The sequence below is a fragment of the Orcinus orca genome, chromosome 10, assembly GCF_937001465.1.
Source record: "Orcinus orca chromosome 10, mOrcOrc1.1, whole genome shotgun sequence".
Classification (NCBI taxonomy): Eukaryota; Metazoa; Chordata; class Mammalia; order Artiodactyla; family Delphinidae; genus Orcinus; species Orcinus orca.
The window spans coordinates 80426422-80445244 of NC_064568.1; the positions used below are offsets into that span (position 1 = coordinate 80426422).

The following is an 18823-nucleotide window of genomic DNA, read 5'->3' on the forward strand; positions in this document are numbered from 1 at the left end:
CCCCACAATAACAAGGAATAAAATACAAGTTAGATAAATACTAAAGGATTCGGGAACGAAAGAAGCCAGTCTCAAAAGGTTACATACTATCTTATTCCATTTATATGATTGTTGAAAAGAAAAAGCTATAGTGACAGAGAATACATCAGTGACCTCCGAGGGGTTAGACATGAGAAGAGGATGTGGCTACAGAAACGGAATCAGAGGGAGGTTTTTTCAGGCTGATGCAACTGTTCTGTATCTTGATTGTGGTGTTGGTAGTTACAGAAATCTACACATACATTAAAATTTATAGAATTGTATATCAAAAAAGTCCATTTTACTGTATGTTAATATAAAAATAAATAGTAAAAAGTCTAAAAAGAAACAAAAACCGCTTCCAGGATTTTCCACAAAATCTCTTCAACAGACTCCATCTAATCAAGCTGTTAGTGCTTCACTGTTCTGCTGCTAAAGATAATTGTCTGAGGATCACCAGAAATTGTCAAGGGTCTCCAGCATGGAAGACTGTGATAAAAAGAAACAGAAGAAAAGAAACCCAGTGGAGACAAAGCCAGTATAGAAATCAGAAGAAAACTTAAAAACTATCATTAATAACATCAGAGAAATAAGAATATCATGTGCATGAAACAAGAAGAAGCCTAAAAAGGAATATTTCGGAAAAGAAAAAGAGAACAAAAACAGGAGAGCAGTAATAATAAATTCAATAGAAAAAAATGAAATAACTTAGAAAGTAGGATAAAAAGGCAGTGGGGCAGTGGGAAATCAGAGAGAAAATTAAGAAGATTAGATAAGTAATTTAGAGAGCCAATATCCAAATAATAACAATTTCAAGAAAAAGGAAAATATATAGGAGATAAGTATCAAAGAAATAAGTGAAGGAAACTTCCCAGAAGGAAAGGATATGATTTTCCACAGTGAAAAGTCTGGCCCAGAGCCTAATACAGTGGTTAGAAGAAAAAGCCACACAGCAAGGTACACCATGTTGAAATTGCAAAATACCAGGGACAAGGGCGAGACCCTAAAAATTTCCAAAGAGGAAAAACTAATAGGTTACATACAAAAGACCTAGAATCAGAGTATCTAAAAACTCATTTCTTTTTGCAAAGTGATTCAGCATACATATATGGTTTTTAAAATTATTTTCCATTATGGTTTATCACAGGATATTGAATATAGTTCTCTGTGCTATACAGTAAGACCTTGCTGTTTATCCATCCTATATATATATAATGGTTTGCACAGAGTATCTAAAAACTCTTTAACCTCAAGACTAGAAGCTAGGAGACAATGAAGAATTGCCTTCAAAACGTCAAGGCAAAATGAACTCCAACCTAGTAGTCTATAGCCACAACCTTCCAAGAAGGGGGTCTCCATTTGTAGGTCAAAATCTTTAACTTCCAAAGACCCCCAGTTAGTTAAGAAAGTTACTGCAGGCTAATAAAATGAGAATTAAATCAGAAAGGAGGGAGACAGGGGAATCAGGAACAAGAGTTCCAATACTACAGAGACATGAAGAAAATCTCCAGAATGTTGGTCAAGAGAAATTCCAAGACCTAGTTATGAAACCCTTTTCTCACACTGCTGGTACAAGTTTAAATACTTGTAATTGTTGTTTGTCGTTTGGCATCGGCCACTGAAGCTGAAGGGATATACTCTGAGCCAGCAATTTTACAATCTGGCACATGTTCAACAGAAATGCATGCTTGTGAACACCAAGAGACATATACAAGATTGTTCATAACATCTTTCTCTGTAATAACCTAAAACTGGAAACAAGCAAATGTGCATCAAGAGCAACATAGCTTTAAAAAATGGTGATAGAGTCCATAAAGCGGAATACTACGTAACAATGGGAAGAATAAATGATTGCAACATATAAAAACATGGATGAATCTCACAGACATAATGTTATGCCAAAGAAGCCAGGCACAGAAGAGTTACACGATTTATGATTCCATTTATATAAAGTTCAAAAACAGATTTGAAATTAACCTATGTCTGAGAAGTCTAAATAATGGTTCTCCTTTGGCTTGGGGGCTGGGGGTTGGGTTAACTGGGAGCAGGCATGAAGGGGTTTCAGAGGAATTGGTGATGTGCTATTTCTAGATCTGGGTGGTATGCACGTGGGTTTTGCTTTATAAAAATTCATTGAGCTCTTCACTTGTGATTTGTGCACTTTTCCCCATAAACGTTATATTTCCATGAAACAATTTGTTTTAAAAGGTGGGACAATACTAGAGAAAAATAATGTATAAGATGGGAGGGTGAAGAAAGAAGTTAGAGAAGTTTAAGGTCCTTGTATGGCTCATGTAATTAAGTGCCGATGTAATTAAGACTTTGTGAAGACGAGCAGGTGTGTCACAAGTTTAAGTCCAACGTGAACAATCACAACAGAATGAATAACGTTCGAATGAGTAAATATAAAAAAGATATTATTCATTGCAGGACAAATCAAGTTCCGAAAGCAGAAAAAAAGAAACATAGAAAACGGATTGCAAACTGAAAGCACGAAATAAGATGGTGGAAATAAATGCAAATATGTGGGAGACATCAGCATGTGGATGGTAATAACTGAAACCACTAGAGAAAATGAGATTTCTCCCAGGGAGAGCAAGTATATGGAGAGAAGAAGGGGCCCTACGATAGAATTTAGACAAACAAGAAGATGAAAAGTCTAAACGGGGGAAGAGAAATCCACAAGTGAAGATGAGGAGTAACCCTGAGACAAATAGGAGAAAGAATGAAGCATCCCCAACAGCATCTGTCCGAATAAGACTTTTTTTTTAAAGTAGTATCATCTGCTTGAATTAATTACAATAACAACAAAAAGGCAACCATCCTACAGTTACTTCCAAAAGTAGGATGACCATAATTTACACCCAAATCAGGACATCCTGAAGAGTGTGAAAAGGGGTGCTAATTAGATGGAAGGCTAGGCCCGCACAACAAACAAAACCACACAGCCAATCTAGCATGTATAGTGATGGTTAGCGCACCTCCTTCTCTTGCATAATAAAGCCATCCTCATTGAAAATTATTCTACCCATCTCAGTAACAAGGTAATGCTGGGTATGAGGCATACACAAATATGCCTAAAAGAAAAAAAATCCTTTTTTCTTCCAGAGAAAACTTAGTTTTCTTCCAGAAACTAGTGTTTGTTTTAGAATAAGACTCACTGATAGCAGAAACTAACACAACATTGTAAAGCAATTATACTCTAATAAAGATGTTAAAAAATGTTTTTAATAAAAATAAATTTAAAAAGACTCACTGATAATTGTGTGTCACCAATTATACATGGGTGGAAGGTCTAAGAATAGTTAAGCCAAATTCTCTGAAAATTTTAATTCCTAAAGAAATGGCAGGTTTGAAAGAAAGAGGCTAAAATCAGATTTCCACAACCACAGAGAGGTTTGGCATCCTCCTTTTAAAAAAAAAAAACAATTAACACAGTTTTATACAGCAATAAAGTGGTTCCCAAATAAATCTGAGCAATGTTGTGTTAACTAAAGATTCATAGATATTTTTCTTGTTTGTTTTTAACTCTAGAACTTTGTGAAGATTTTAAAGTGTTAATATGCAATGTGAGTTTCAGGGGATGGGAGGGATGGTAAACAGCATATCCTGTATGTAATTAACCTAAGAATCTTTCTTTTCTCAGAGTCTCTCTTGGGACCAGCCTACAATGAAAAACACTTCAGAGAATACTGGAGTAGGCACTAATAAATGCTTATTGCCAAAGCCATCTTCCATATGTAATTAAACGAGTATTAGACCAGGCATGGGAAGATATCCAGGTGGTCCTAGCTCCACAATACTGGGCATGATTTGGGGCTATTATTTGACTCCCCAAAGCCTCCATTTCTTTACCTGTAAATTCAGGAGTTCTAACTAGACCAACTCTTAGGTAATATTTACCTCTAAAGTTGCATGGTTTTATGATTTGGATGCCTAATCAAGATCTAGACCTTTCCTAGAACCAGCTGTTTAACATTTTCCATCCAGGGACTTTGGTTCTGCACTCACTTGTTAGGAGACTCAGAAGCCCTCAGTTGCATTACCTTGCTGGTGAATCACACTCCAGGGGTGAGATTATTTTTTGTTATCTCATGATAAGCACCCTTTTGTCATAATCTATCTCTTAACTTATGTCACTCTCCCATGAATTATGATGTCTATTTAGCATCAGTTAGGATGTTGTGACATTGATTTGCCAGGACAGTTATTTACTCAGCTTGACGGGCATTTTATTTTCAGCATCTTCTCTATGGTTATTTCGGAGACATTTAAGGGCCTGGGTCAACCAGTATCACAGAATCTAAATCTGGGTCCCATGCTCTCTTGAAAACTATGCAACCTGAAAAGAAGAATAATCTCTCAAGGTGGTAATCCTTTCAGAGAAAAGGAAAAACTGGCAGGTATTTTCCCTCCTGAAAAGAATGGTTCAGAAGAGAAGTAATGAAGGAAGTTGGAGAATTAAATATAGGAAAATGTAGCTTAGTAAGAAAATGATTTTTTTACTCTTAATGTTTGTATCTATAGCTATGAAATAGTCAAGGGAAGTACTAAAGTCAATAATTATCATTTAAATATCAGTTGATCAAAGCATTCAGAAACAAACTAAAGAGAATGCTCTTTCCTTGGTCCCCAGAAGTACTCTAGGTCCCTTCCATCTATGATTATTCTGACAATATGACACGAATATTCATGTAACTCCTTCAAGAAAAAGAACTTGGGGGACCCGTTATAGGTCTGAAGCCAATGGCAGCCATGGACTTCCCTTGAGAACTAGTACTTCTTATCCAGGAAGTCCTCTAAGGCTCACCTACATTCTGGGCCCCTGGCCATGCAGTGGCAGGGAAGTCATCTATAGGTTGATGTTTATCATGTAGAAACCCACACTGAGGCAAGTATTAGGGAATCACATAAGAAACCGTAGTATATTAAGCAAACAATGTAAATTATATCACCTTTTTCTCTGGGGCAGGGACCCTAAATAGAGTAAGAACTCTATGAACAAAATGTTGATGTCGAAACTTGGCAAACCACAGATGCACAAAGACAATTTGGAATCACCTCATAATCCTTGTGAAGTTAGAGTAAATGACCCTAAAATTATTAGGCTTATTATTGAATTGTATGGACAATAATGCTAAATCGCAAACAAATAAGAGTTCTGCGAACCACTCAGGGCTTTTGTGATGTACATGGACACATAACATGGAAATCTTGTGTGTATTTGAATTTTATGATAAACATCACCACTGTTACAAATCAAAAGCTCCTCCAAATTTGACCAATTAAATACAAGATTTACTAAAGAATGCTATTTAAATTACATATCCTGGATTAGCAGGGGACCCAACACATGCGATTCTGTTTTGATGGACAACATAAAAGAATCACACGAAGGCACTTACCTTGGGGGCAAAATGAGCAAGTAATAAGCTGTCAGTAACTGAAGTATTTGCATCACTTTCCAAGATGTCAATTCCAAAATCTCTGCATGCATAAACCTGGAAGTTTTTCAGGTGAAGATTGCTACTTCTAAAAATCTATAAAACAACAGCATATATTATGTCAAAGGTCTGAGGCTTGGGTTTTCTTGCAGACTTCCTGTAGCTTCTTTAATTACTGATGAAGTATAAACAAGCATGCTATACCACATTTAAGCAGCTTTTGTCCATCAATATCTGTGCGGGCGTCCCAAAGTTGCCGTGAGGTCAGCACTAACTAGTCCCCTTTGGTAACATCCCCTCTATACTTTTCATTTCTCCTCCTAACAATTGATGCATTAAAAGGTCAATGTGGGGCTTCCCTGGTGGCGCAGTGGTTGAGAGTCCGCCTGCCGATGCAGGGGACCCGGGTTCGTGCCCTGGTCCGGGAAGATCCCACATGCCGCGGAGCGGCTGGGCCCGTGAGCCATGGCTGCTGAGCCTGCGCGTCCGGAGCCTGTGCTCCGCAACGGGACAGGACACAACAGTGAGAGGCCCGCGTACCGCAAAAAAAAAAAAAAAAGGTCAATGTGAATTCTTTACTTTAGTAAACTTGCAACTCTCAAGTAACACAAAATGAATGGAGAAAAACAGAGCATCCAAGAACTCCAGTACTAACATTTTCCTCGGTGTTGTATATGTTTACTAATATTGTCAGAAAATTGTAAATATGAAATAAGTAATTCAGCATGACTACAGACTCAAAATATGTTATATGCATATATAATGATGACAGCTTGGGCTAGTGGCCCTAAACAAGGATCAAGTATTAACAAGATGAGCTTGTTAGAGTTGAATCACACTAGCTTGGGGGACAGAGCCCTTGGTTTTTACCTAGCACTCATATTAACTAATTATGTGATCTTGGGCAAGACATTTAACTTTTCCTAGCCCTCACCTCAACCACCCTGAAAATCAGGGTGCTGTTAGGACTACCAGTTAACCTTACACAGTGGCCTCTTTGTTTACTAAATAGGTCATGCTTACGTTCGTACCTTAAAGTGGGAGTTTCCTATTACTTAAGGCCAAGGAAGCCTTGATTTATCACAGTATGGTGCTTCTACTTGTCGATCAGTCTTTGTGCTTGAACTTTCAAGAACTGAATAGCTTGCATTTCCCACTATGTATGCGCTGACAGCTTTTATAAAATGATGGATCTTTGAAGACACGTTTATGTAAACAAAATGGGTATGATCTGAACTGATAACTTGACAACAGTTGTTACCTAATTACAGGCATCAGCCCTTCTGCAAGGCACGAATTGCTTCCCTGCAAAAGAGGGATTTGTCACCTCTATATTTATAATGCTTGTGGGAAACAAAGTACTTTATCGAATTTAATGAGAAGAAAATACTTAATACAATAGGGATTCTTCCTGTTAGCTAACCCAATTTTGTATTTTGGGACTTTCCCAAATAGTTCTCCTTATGTTGGATAGGTGAAATAAATGCCTAACTTTCTTACTGTGACTTAATTATATGTTTTTATTCTATTTACTGAATGCCCTATAGATATATTTCTTCATCTGTGTATCTTAGGCTCCCTATTTCTACGTGGCAGAGACCAAATGTATGTAATTTTCTCTGTGTAGCACCAAACAGTGACCCTGGATAATTTTTATATGGTGCTGGTAATAGTGAGCATACAAAGCTTTCTTATAAGACATCACTGAAATAATGAAAATTAAATGGATAAGATGAACATTGTTTCCTTTCAAGGAAAATGGGAGAACATTTGGCTCATTGATGAAGGTAAGAATGCCACCTTGAGCTGGAATTTTTGCGTTTCAGTGATGAACAGAACTTTTCCTTACAACTGAAACATGTCCTATTCAGGATATTAGGGTATCAAATGCACAACGTCTGGAGTCTGGATTCTGCACCTGGTTTTGCTGCTAACAAACTGTGTGACCTTTGGCAAATCCCTTTACTTTCTGAACCTTAATTTTTTCTCTCTAAATAGGCATGTGAGGGGAAGAACAGATGACCCCTATGATCTTTCTTGGTTGCAAATCTCTATGATTCTGTTGTTCCCTATTAGAGCTGCTGGAAAATCGCCATACAGGCAATGAACTAACCTTGGCTTGCTGACTAGGAATCTGTTCATGCAACAACTATTTCACACACACCTATGATGCTGTTGGCTCCTTAAAGCTGTGAGAATATCGCAATGCTCCCCCAACAGCAAATCATCCCCCTTTAAGTAGAGATGCACAATAAATCACCACAAGAACAAAAAACTAAAGAAACGTACCTGGGCACCACCTGCACTTCCCCAAACCGTGAAATTTTGGAACAGGGTGGGACCAGTGCCGTTATCCCAAGTTGGCTGAAACTTAGGGTATACAAAGAGGCCACACCTAGGAAGAAAGATAAAGAGTGAAATTCAGCCAATTTCTGCATTCCAAATGTCTCACTTTTTCTCATTGGAAAATATAAAACTAAAGGTACTGAATAAGGGAGTGTGAAGAGGAGACCTGCGAGCCTTCTCTCTGACTGTCATTGCCTATCCCTCAGCCTTTCCTTTCTGTCACCCTCTGTGACCTGCTCCTGGATCTCAACAAGACACAGATTGCCATGGTCCCATTCCATTCTCTCAGCCCTTCTAGATTCATCCCCTTCCAAGGAGCATGCATACCCCTGCCTAGCCCTTCAGAACACGAGCCTCACTCTTCCATCAGTCCCTTCTAGATCCATCCCTTTGCTGAAACAGCAGATACCAGCCCCTGTAATCCCTGCAACTTTTGTGCTTCTCCCTGAAATGCCTTAGCATTGTGGTATTTTGGATATCTTCTCCCCTCACATCCCAGGGCTGCTGAGAGCTGCTAGATAAAAAACTTCATAATCTTAATAATAATTTCATGACACATGTACTAATTCTAGCCTCAGCTTCAACATAGCGGAGCAATGGTGCTTAATCCTTATTCCACTCTCCTTATCATTTCCCATCATTGCAGTATTATTTCACTATTATTAACATAACGACTATCAGAATTATTTATATCGAGGAATTCCCCGGCAGTCCAGTGGTTAGGACTCCATACTTTCACTGTTGAGGGTGTGGGTTCAATCCTTGGTCGGGGAACTAAGATCTCACATGCTGCACTGCATGGCCAAAAAAATAATAATAATAAATAAATAAACTGTTTAGTAGAATTATTTATATCAATTATTGAGTTCCTACCATATTCGAGATGTTCTCTTAGGTGCATTATAGAAGTCATCTCTAATTTTCACATCAAACTTTCACTAGAGATCTGTCCCTATTTCACAAATAAGGGATCTAACTCTTTAAAAAAAAAAAAAAAAAAAGGCAGTTTACTCAGAAAAAGTCCAGATTTGAATCGGGGCCTGACTGATTCTGAAGTTCACATTTTTCCCACGTTCCCACCATGTTTCCCAGTCCTTGCTCTTAGCAGACGACCTTATCCTCTAAATAGCAAAGACTTTGAATGAGCCCCTCTCATCTCACAGTGTGCAAGTCACAGGCAAAGAGCCTCTTCCCCAAACTTCATCTCCCCACTCAGCTCCTGAGCTCAGGCACTCTGGCTTCCCAGGTTCCCCCAGTCTGTTGGGAGTTTAATTCATCTCTCTATTGAATTCTCCTCTGGCCACAAAAGGTGCCCTCTGTCCTATGCCCCTTCAAGTGACCTCTCTCTCTTTCCCTTCCCTTCACCACCAAATTTATGATCCAAGATGCTCACTCAGACACATCATCAAATCTCACACGGATGCCAAGCATTACACAACCCTCTCTGTGAGTGTTGTGCAAAAAAAAAATGTTAAACCATAATGCTTACACCCAAAATGTAGATGAACTTCCCCCAAGTTACCTCGTACAAGCATGTGCACTGTTCCGGGTAAAGGAAAGAAGTGGAGCTTGGGATGTTTGGTTGGTCACAAGGTGAAAAAAGTAGCCATAGCCAGCAGCACACACCCTGTTTCCCTATGGAAATTAAGGATAGTTAAATCATAGTGAGTCCATTACAATAAGGCTGCTGGAAAGAAACACTCTTCTATGTGCTCATTCTGCCTTTTCACTTATGCTGCCAAGGTATATTGATATACCTTGGGTCAAAAATATGCTCATTCCAATAAAGAAGATGTGGTGTGTGTATATAGAGATATATAGAGATATATATACACACACACACACACACACACACACACACACACACATACAATGGAATATTACTCAGCCATTGAATAGAACGGAATAATGCCATTTGCAGCAGCATGGATGGATGGACCTAGAGATTATCATACCAAGTGAAGTAAGTCAGACAGAGAGAGACAAACACCATATGATATCACTTATATGTGGAATCTAAAATACAACACAAATGAACATATCTATGAAACAGAAACAGACTCACGGACATAGAGAACACACTTGTGGTTGCCAAGGGGTGGGGGAGCGGGAAGGATTAGGAGTCTAGGATTAGCTGATGCAAACTATTATACATAAAATGGATAAACAACAAGGTCCTACTGTATAGCACAGAAAACTATATTCAATATCCTGTGATAAACCATAATGGAAAAGAATATGAAAAAGAATATACGTATGTGTAACTGAGTCACTGTGATGTACAGCAGAAATTAAACACAACATTGTAAATCTAAATATATATATATATGCTCATTCCTCTTCCTCCAGGCAGTTCAATTTGACTGTACTTTGCCCACCTCAATAGCTGGCGTCTCATGTTAAAACGTCCTTGTAAATTTCCACAGTGAGAAGCTTACTTGTGTCACTTCATACAAGCTCTCCTCTTTAGTGTGTGAAAAATACTCGGGAGCAAAGTCTCCCTAAAGCCAAGTCTCCACAGAGTGTTCTCTCTGATCCTTTGAACAGAAGAAAAAACTGAGATTATCTGCAATGATCATTTAATATCAGTGTAGATGGTAAGGGATATGCACGTTGGGATGAGACACAGAAAAGGGTTAGAACTGAAAGAGGAAGTTCTGACCCACTCAAGGACAGAGCTCTTCCTCTCAGCCTTTTAGAGAGCTCGAGGAGTTTAGTATACTACACTGTGAGTAAGGATTAAGACCAAAGACCGCAATCACACCCTTTGAATCATAGCTGTTCTCTGTTTATCCTTAGGTTAGCAAGCAAACTCATTTCATTCCATAGCTTCAGCCATTCTAGACTAACATTTTATTGGCTTTAATTTTTAAATGAAAGGACTTTAGGTATTATTAAAGGCAGCCCTCTGAACCTGGGTGACCCACTGGCAGTCATTATATAGCAGTACTCTCTACAGAAGGGGATTTTAAAAAGTCTGTTCCTCTCTGGGAGTGCCACATGTTCCACATGCATGTGCGCACACGCACACACACAAACACACACACATACGCACAAGCACACAGAAGCAAGCAAAGTCGGTATGGAAGAAAAACTGAAGTAGGATGTTTTAAAACAAACAGTACTCAACTCCTGGCTTATGTGAGAGAAGGTACCCCAGCACCTGGAGGCCGTCAGCCTCTGGAGAAGTATGAATGAGGGCCAGAGTTGACACTGAGACGGGAGGCCTGGCCAGCAGGCAGCAGCTGGGACCTGGCCAGGGGAGCCAGCTCGTGCCGACACAACCACAGGTACTGTTCCCTGAACATCAGCCGGTAGTTCACTGTGGGCACTGAAGGCCCTCTCACCCTGGGTATCTGTAATCCACCAGCCATGCCTCCTCTTTCACTCCATTACAGAACGCCTTCTTTCTTTGTGCACTAGTGGCCCATTCGTTACTGCACTTCATTCTTTTGGATTCTAAGCATTTCTCCAATTTTCTGAGGCCACTTAAAATTCCAATCACATGTCTTACCACATACTAAAAGTAACTTTTGGACATCATTGAATATGAAGCTGAATCACTATTCAAGATGTTAACATGACTTCAGAACACCTGGGACACACCTCTGGGACCCCAGTTATCTTGGGGTGGCAGAGTCTGGAGCTGTGGTTGTCAGCCAGGGATGATACTGTTCCCCAGAGAGCATCTGGAAATCTCTGGAGACCGTTTTCATTGTCACCCTCGGAGGGACAGGGGTTTTACTAGTATTAAGTGGATAGAGACCAGGGATGCTTTATATAGAGGACAGCCTCTCACAAATGTGAGAGGCCCCAAATGTTAATATAAGCACGGTTAAAAAATAAAAAAAAAAAGTCTAAAGTCTTCACTTGTTCTTGAAATAACCCATACCCACTTTCCAGTAACCCATCTCCACATTTTGATGGAAAGGCCAACCTAAATATAAAAACATGGTTAATTACAATAAGAATATTTTGACAGTTTTTACTGGGAGGGCATTTATATCTTTTTAAACAACCAAATCTGCCACTAGACACTCCCCCAAAGAACACTTACTGGTATTGCATCAGTTATCTCATTCTTCCCTCGTGCTAGAAAACAAGACGTGCACTTATGATCCTCAGTTTTGGAATAATCACTGCCATTGGGCTGGCAAATACAAGCATCCAACAGAAGCACCAAATACAAGTGCCCTCACAGAAGCACAAGCAAGTAATATGGCTGTGTTTACGGAGCTCCACCTTCCACAGAGCCGGCGTTGAGCGGCTGTGTCTCTACCACCCCCATGAGCCACGAGAAAGGCCATGAGTATATAAGAATTGAGGGTTAGGGAATGGGGGCTTCTGAAACACCCACCTTTTCTGCAAGTATACAAACAGTAAGAAAGGTGCACTGGAACTTCCCCGGCGGTCCTGTGGTTAGGTCTCTGCACTTCTACTGCAGGGGGTTTGGGTTCAATCCCTGGTCAGAGCACTAAGATCCCACATGCCTCGCAGCACAGCCAAAAAAAAAAAAAGAAAGGTGCACTAGAGGCTAGAAATGATCATCTCACTTGGACATACATCTCTATTTCATTACCAACAAGATGCTAATTCATTACCATGACTCCACGAGGAAGGGAAAGATTCAAACATATGCAGAATATATTTCAAGGACTTCATCCTTACTCATCACCTTGGCCATACAGGTGCTCAGAGAGCATGTATTTTGACTGAATGAACAGATTTGTTGAATCATCTTCCGTGGTGTCAATAGTATTTTTGGAGCATCTGGGTGGTCATGTATAAATGCTTTCCAAGTGCATTTATAGTTGGGCAGGATATTGCAACTTCGGTCTTCTGTTAGCCAATAAGTCTCACTTTTCTTTTAAAAGAAGCACTTGAACAGTCAGATGACATTACTTTCCAGTCCTTTTTACTCTGCATTCCAGTTGGGTATGCTACAAACGATTTGTGAGCAGAAACCACATATGTATGCAGGCAGCCGGCGGCTTGTGGGGAAGGGTTTAAGGCAAGCAGGGAATTTTGTGTGGAAATCAATTCTTTGCGGAAGTCAATGTATTATGGACATTCAAGCAAGAGAAATTCCAGAGAGAAATTAACTGCCCAAGTAAGCCAGTTCCTTGTGGTGTGCATCTGTAGTCACTAAAAAAAAAAGTGAGTTAACCCTTCAGGCAGCTCTTAAATATACATTAGCTATTGAGTGGAGAGAGCTAGAGAGCTGAAATCGGCCTTTAAACACAGAATTCCTTACAAAATTGATTCACAAACCAGAACAAATTCCCCTCAAATTAAATGGATGTTTTCAAAGGGCTGGTCTTCGGGGGGTTTCTGTTGGCTGTTCTAAACAGGGGTCTGGTCATGGGAAATGTCCAATGCCCACAGACACATGGGATATTCTGGAGCTCTGGGAGTGAACAGTCTCTCGCTGATGGAGAGCAAAGACCTTCCAGCCTGAGGTCAACATAGGTTATGTCTCCTGGAAAGACGAAGCCTCTGGACAGATAAGAAACACCCACAAAGGAGTCAGAGACTCAGATGCTGGAGTGCGGTGGGGAGACAGCCTGGAAATGAAGTGCTCCGGACACTGCAAGGTGATGCATGCAAAGCCTATCTAAGGAGTATACAAAGGGTTTTCCAAGTTCCTTGTACATTCAGATGGGAATATCATGTTGAGTTCTCACTAGCAAGAAGGCACAAAGCTCAGGTTTTGCTTCTCAGAAAAACTGCCCTGGACCTGGCTCAGCAGCATCCTGGGCAGGGAGGCAGGCAGACCACTTGTGGCTATGAAAACTAAAAAGGAATATCGCACTTGAAATCCCCTCATACCAAGCAGGGCTGAGGGTGAGTGAACTGTAAAGATGGCTTCCTGGGAGCCCAGGTGAATTCCATGCACTGGGCAGAGCATTCGGTCCTAGGCTCTGTGTCTGAGCATTCCAGGAACAACGTACAACCACAAATAACTGCAGAGACTTAATTAAGGATCAGCTCCGTTTCTTCCTGCCTACCTGCCAGGCCAGAGATTTTAAGGTCAACTTCTGTATGTAGGAGAGAGGGTTTAAGCTATCTGGATTGGTTGCCCAGCCACTAGGATTAGGTCACCTTCAAGTCTAAATAAGGGCTTTCATTTACATAACAGTCTTGTCCCAATGTCCATTTCCAGGTTTTGCCATTGCTCTATGGCGATGGTTATGGTTATGTTACCATCGGGGGAAGCTGGCGGGAGGACACACAGGAACTCTCTGTTCTATTTTTGCAACTTCTGAGCCTAAAATTATTTCAAAATTAAAAGTTTAAAAGAGAAATAGCCTAATGAATCACAGTAATACAGTGGCTTTAAAAAAATGTTTTGCCAAACTGCAAGGAAACTGAAAAGCAAGGTGGGTAAAGGGGTCACAAAAACTGAGCGCATGCAAGGCTTGGCTCGATCCTCTTAAGGGGCAATCAGCTCTGAACCACTCACAGAGCAGAACATAAATGCCATGCCCCGTGAGACAGTTCCTCACAATATAAGGGATATCTCTCTCTTGAGCATCAGAACACCACTGGAAGAGGATAGGTTTCTGACACACACACACACACACACACACACACACACACACACACACCTCACCACTACCACTGCCACCCTTATCATTGTTGTTGTAGCCTCCTTATTATCACTTTGGGATTAAAATACATTTCTAAAATATATTTTCAAAGCACTCTGTGTATCATCCACATAGGACACACCTAATAAACACTAGCTTACTTTTTGCCCACTGACTGAAATGACCTTCGTTGGCACTAAGAGAAGTTCCTAATTTTTAGGTTCTGACACATATTACCAGTCACACCTATGTCCTTGGTTGTGGCACACTCCAGACAATAGACTACGAAAGAGACAGCACAGTGGAACCCCAGTGGCGCAGCTGCAAAATTGGAGAGGACTGTGCAAAATTTAACACTGAGAGGTGAATTCCACAGGATCTAAATGCTGACACAGATGAAACATCTTACTTGTCAGTCATCAAAATGATTGCGGGATCTTGCAATCTATTCTTTATTTTCCTTTTTCTTCCCCCTATTCTTTGATTATGGAATTATACCTACAGCCATTCATTCATTATATTTCATTAGTTCTTACTAAGCAACTATTACGTTTCAGACGCTGTGCTAAGGTCTAAAAGTTAATAAGCGAATGAAAAGAGAACTACAGAATTTTAAGATCAATGAAGATGAAAATGTCAGGAATTTACCTAATGAATACATTTAATGAATTTACATTACCAGCTTAAACTAAAATCTCATTCTCCAAACACATGCATTGTATTATTTTTCAATTTTGTAAAGTGGATATAAGAGGAAGAAAGTAAATGGATGGAAAGGGAAGGCATCTAGTAGAGAACAAACAATTTGTTTTGGGCTCAAATTTTTCATTGCTTTCTAGGCACTGTTCTGCAGGTCAGTCTGCAAAGATTCAAGTGACCTGTAAGTTTGTAGGTGGCTCTCTGGTTCTCTGCACCTATATAGCCAGCTCATTTCTTTTGTTTTGTTTTGCTTGTTTGTTTTGTGTTAGTTTCAGGTGTACAGCAAAGTGATTCAGTTATATATACATTATATATATGTGTGTGTATATATATATATATACACACATATATATATATTCTTTTTCAGATTCTTTTCCATTATAGGTTATTGCAAGATACTGAATATAGTTCTCTGTGCTATACAGTAGGTCCTTGCTGTTTATTCACTTTATATATAGTAGCTGGTATCTGTTAATCCCAAACTCCTAATTTACCCCGCTCCCCCATTTCACCCTTGGTAACCATAAGCTTGTTTTCTGTTTGGGAGTCTGTTTCTGTTTTGTAAGTAAGCTCTTCTGTATCATTTTTTTTAGATTCCACATATAAGTGATATCATATGGTATTTGTCTCTTTCTTTGACTTACTTCACCTTAGTATGATAATCTCTAGGTCCATCCTTGTTGGTATTGTTTCATTCTTTTTATGGCTGAGTAATATTCCATTATATATATATATATATATAATATATATATATACCACATCTTGTTTATCCATTCATCTGTTGATAGACACTTAGGTCACTTCCATGTCTTGGAAGCATTGCAAATAGTGCTGCTATGAACACTGGGGTGTACGTATCTTTTCAAACTAGATATACGCCCAGGAGTGGGATTGCTGGGTCATATGGTAACTCTACTTTTAGTTTTTTAAGGAGCCTACATACTGTTCTCTGTGGTAACTGCTCGTCAGCTCATTTCTTACTAGTCAAGTAGTGGCCAGAACACCCACCCAGGAGGCAATGAGCTACCCAGTGAAGCAAAGCCAGGCAGCACCTCTGACACTCAACGTGGGATTTAGATACATTCCAGCCTCCCGAAGGAAAATGACCTGGGCAACCCTGAGGGTCTCCTACTTCAGAGTAGTCAAGATTATGTTACCCAAGAAACTAGGCAAAAACATAACTCTTTAGTCCCCAAAGCTTGCTGGCATAATTGTGCAGCAAGCCCTGTGGTCACCAACAAGTTAAACGTCACTCTCATTGTTCTGCGTCTACAGGCTGGTTTCCTTCAATCCATGCACTGCTGCCTCCTGTCCTCACTGGCACATTAGCTGCCCCCGTTAGGCACCAAAAATAGTGTGTAAGCACTGTGCTTGGAATAAAGGTAATTAAGAGTCTGGCGGAGGGTTGAGGAGATAGCCATGACTTTTATTAGGGACTATTCAGCTGGGGGTAATTAAAAACAGATGATCAGAGAGGGAGAAGTTCCTCCTCTCTGGTCCTCAGAAACTTGGCATAACTGTCATGACACAGTAGGTACTCAGAGCCGAGTCCCGAAGAGTGAGACCCTTAACCCTTTCATAGATGGTCCATGGGACAAAATTATTGGAAAAGGGGAAACTAAATGGCCTTCCCACTACTCTGATGCAATTCCTCATTCACGGATCTATGGTTAAACTACCAGAAAAATTAATTTCTTAAAGTGTTTAGAGAGAAATTTACCAAGAAGAAGTAATGTTAAGTTGTATTAAATAATGGGATAAAAAACCAAGGCCATCAGAGTGTATAGCTGACCCTTGAACAATGCAGGGCTTGGGAGTGCCAACCCTCTACACAGTCAAACATCCGCATATAATTTATAGTCCACCTTCCATATATATGATCCCTCGGTGTCCATGGTTCCATGTTCAAGGATTCAGCTAACTGTGGATAGTGTGGTCGTGTAATATTTACTATTGAAAGAAATCCAAGTGTAAGTGGACCCATGTAGTTCAAACCCGTGTTGTTCAAGGGTCAAATGTAATTCATTCATCCTGGAATGTGATGTGATCTCACACACCTCGTGACTCTGCTGACCCTCAGTTTTGAACACCCTTAAAGGGCAACAATATGACCACATTAGTATAGTAACATAGTGAAGATTTATTAAGTCATTATTATTGGAATTGAGACCAAATTCAGCAACCACGGCAGATGGCTCAGGAAGATATTTTAGTTTGCATTAATCTAAATGACCAGAAAATAATCAATATCTACTTTGTTTTGCTTTTTATAAATATTGCTTCAAAGTGTGTTCACAGGAATTCTGAGGGAAGTGACAGCATTTATCCTAAAGCACTGTTTAACCCAAAATCATAAAGTAGTTTCCTGTTACCACTGTGCAGCTAGTAGATGCTGCATTCCACACCACTGATGCTGCCACTCTGGATAACTTCCGGAGTGAATTTTATGCCTCTCATTTCTGACCATCCTGGGAGCTGAAGATCTTACCTCTACAACATTGGTGGGATCGCGGATGTAGATACCAGAGGGTGTCATCATTTCAGTACTGGAAAGTCCCTCGGCGCCAGAAACACTGATGATCACATTGTTTCTTATTATATTCCCCTGTTCTGACCAGTCTAATTTAAGAAAAGGGGATTCACCAACATAATTAAAATGTACTCAACTCAACGTTCTTATTTCTACTAATACACTTTATAGTTCTCTTCATGCATATACGTATATGTATATATATAAACATCTAGTGTGTTCAACAAATTTAAGATATCTAACATACTGCCAGCAGGCTTGTCTATAAAATGTATGACGACTTAAATGGATGGTAACGGTTTTAAAACCAATTTACATATTTACCATTTTCTCTTCCAGGAATAACCTCCCAAGGGATATACCTTATCTCGGGGGGTGTACCTGAGAACAAAAGATCATGTTAGCTCAGCACGTTTCATGCCACCCAGGAAAATGAGAGATGCTGAAATACTATTTCTTTTTCTTGGTGTGGCTTGTTTTGATTTTGTGTTGTGTTTTTATCTATGAACCAGACAAACAGATTCAGATTATGTGAACTTTTTAGTTCTAGAGTATCATGAATCAGAAGCTCATTTTAAATTAAAAAAATAATAACAAAGAGATAGATCTACCGTTTTACTTCTTAGGAAAAGTCTGACTGTCTTCGCAGTTAAATGTCACACACCCCTGTGTCAGGTCCAGCCCCATCCTTAGCTATTTGAATTGGCCACCAGCCATCTTCATGCCCTTCTCTTCCCCTGGAAGAGCAGGAATGTCCTGGAGGAACAGGCTGGACAAGACCTGAGACCCTCACAGTCAAACCAGAGGTTTGAAATAAAAGAGAATAAAAGAGCACGGGCCATGCTACACAGAGATCAGCCACTTATGTGGTATCCACACAGAGCAACCCCACAGACCCCCTTTCTTCTAGGTCTTTAGGTGTCTGGGCTTCCCATGTCACTTCATGAGTCTGAGTTTGCAAACTCATCTTGCATGGATGTACATTATCTAAAATGCACTGACAGATATTCTAATTCCATCACCTGTAATGCAGTAGAAGTCAAGAGCCTCCAATTCATGATATCCAAGTACTCAAGGCCAAATTCCTCCTGCAGGTTTTCTTCCTTGCCTAGTTAATTCCATATAATTGTTTCCTCCTAAAATAATATTGTTAGGGTACCTCCCTGAATTTCTGCTCCAGGTTTCAAAACACTTTT

At 39.8% G+C, this 18823-nt stretch overlaps 1 protein-coding gene across 1 annotated transcript in view; it reads right to left on the reverse strand.

The window, feature by feature from the left end:
• The window catches only part of PKHD1 (PKHD1 ciliary IPT domain containing fibrocystin/polyductin), a 424641-nt gene that overhangs the window by 220417 nt on the left and 185401 nt on the right, over positions 1-18823 (reverse strand). The window contains exons 41-45 of the mRNA XM_049716350.1: positions 17952-18008; positions 17586-17716; positions 9331-9443; positions 7752-7857; positions 5424-5558 (exon numbers count right to left, since the gene is read on the reverse strand). Of these exons, the coding sequence (XP_049572307.1) occupies positions 5424-5558; positions 7752-7857; positions 9331-9443; positions 17586-17716; positions 17952-18008 (542 nt within the window). The remainder of the gene's footprint in view (positions 1-5423; positions 5559-7751; positions 7858-9330; positions 9444-17585; positions 17717-17951; positions 18009-18823) is intronic.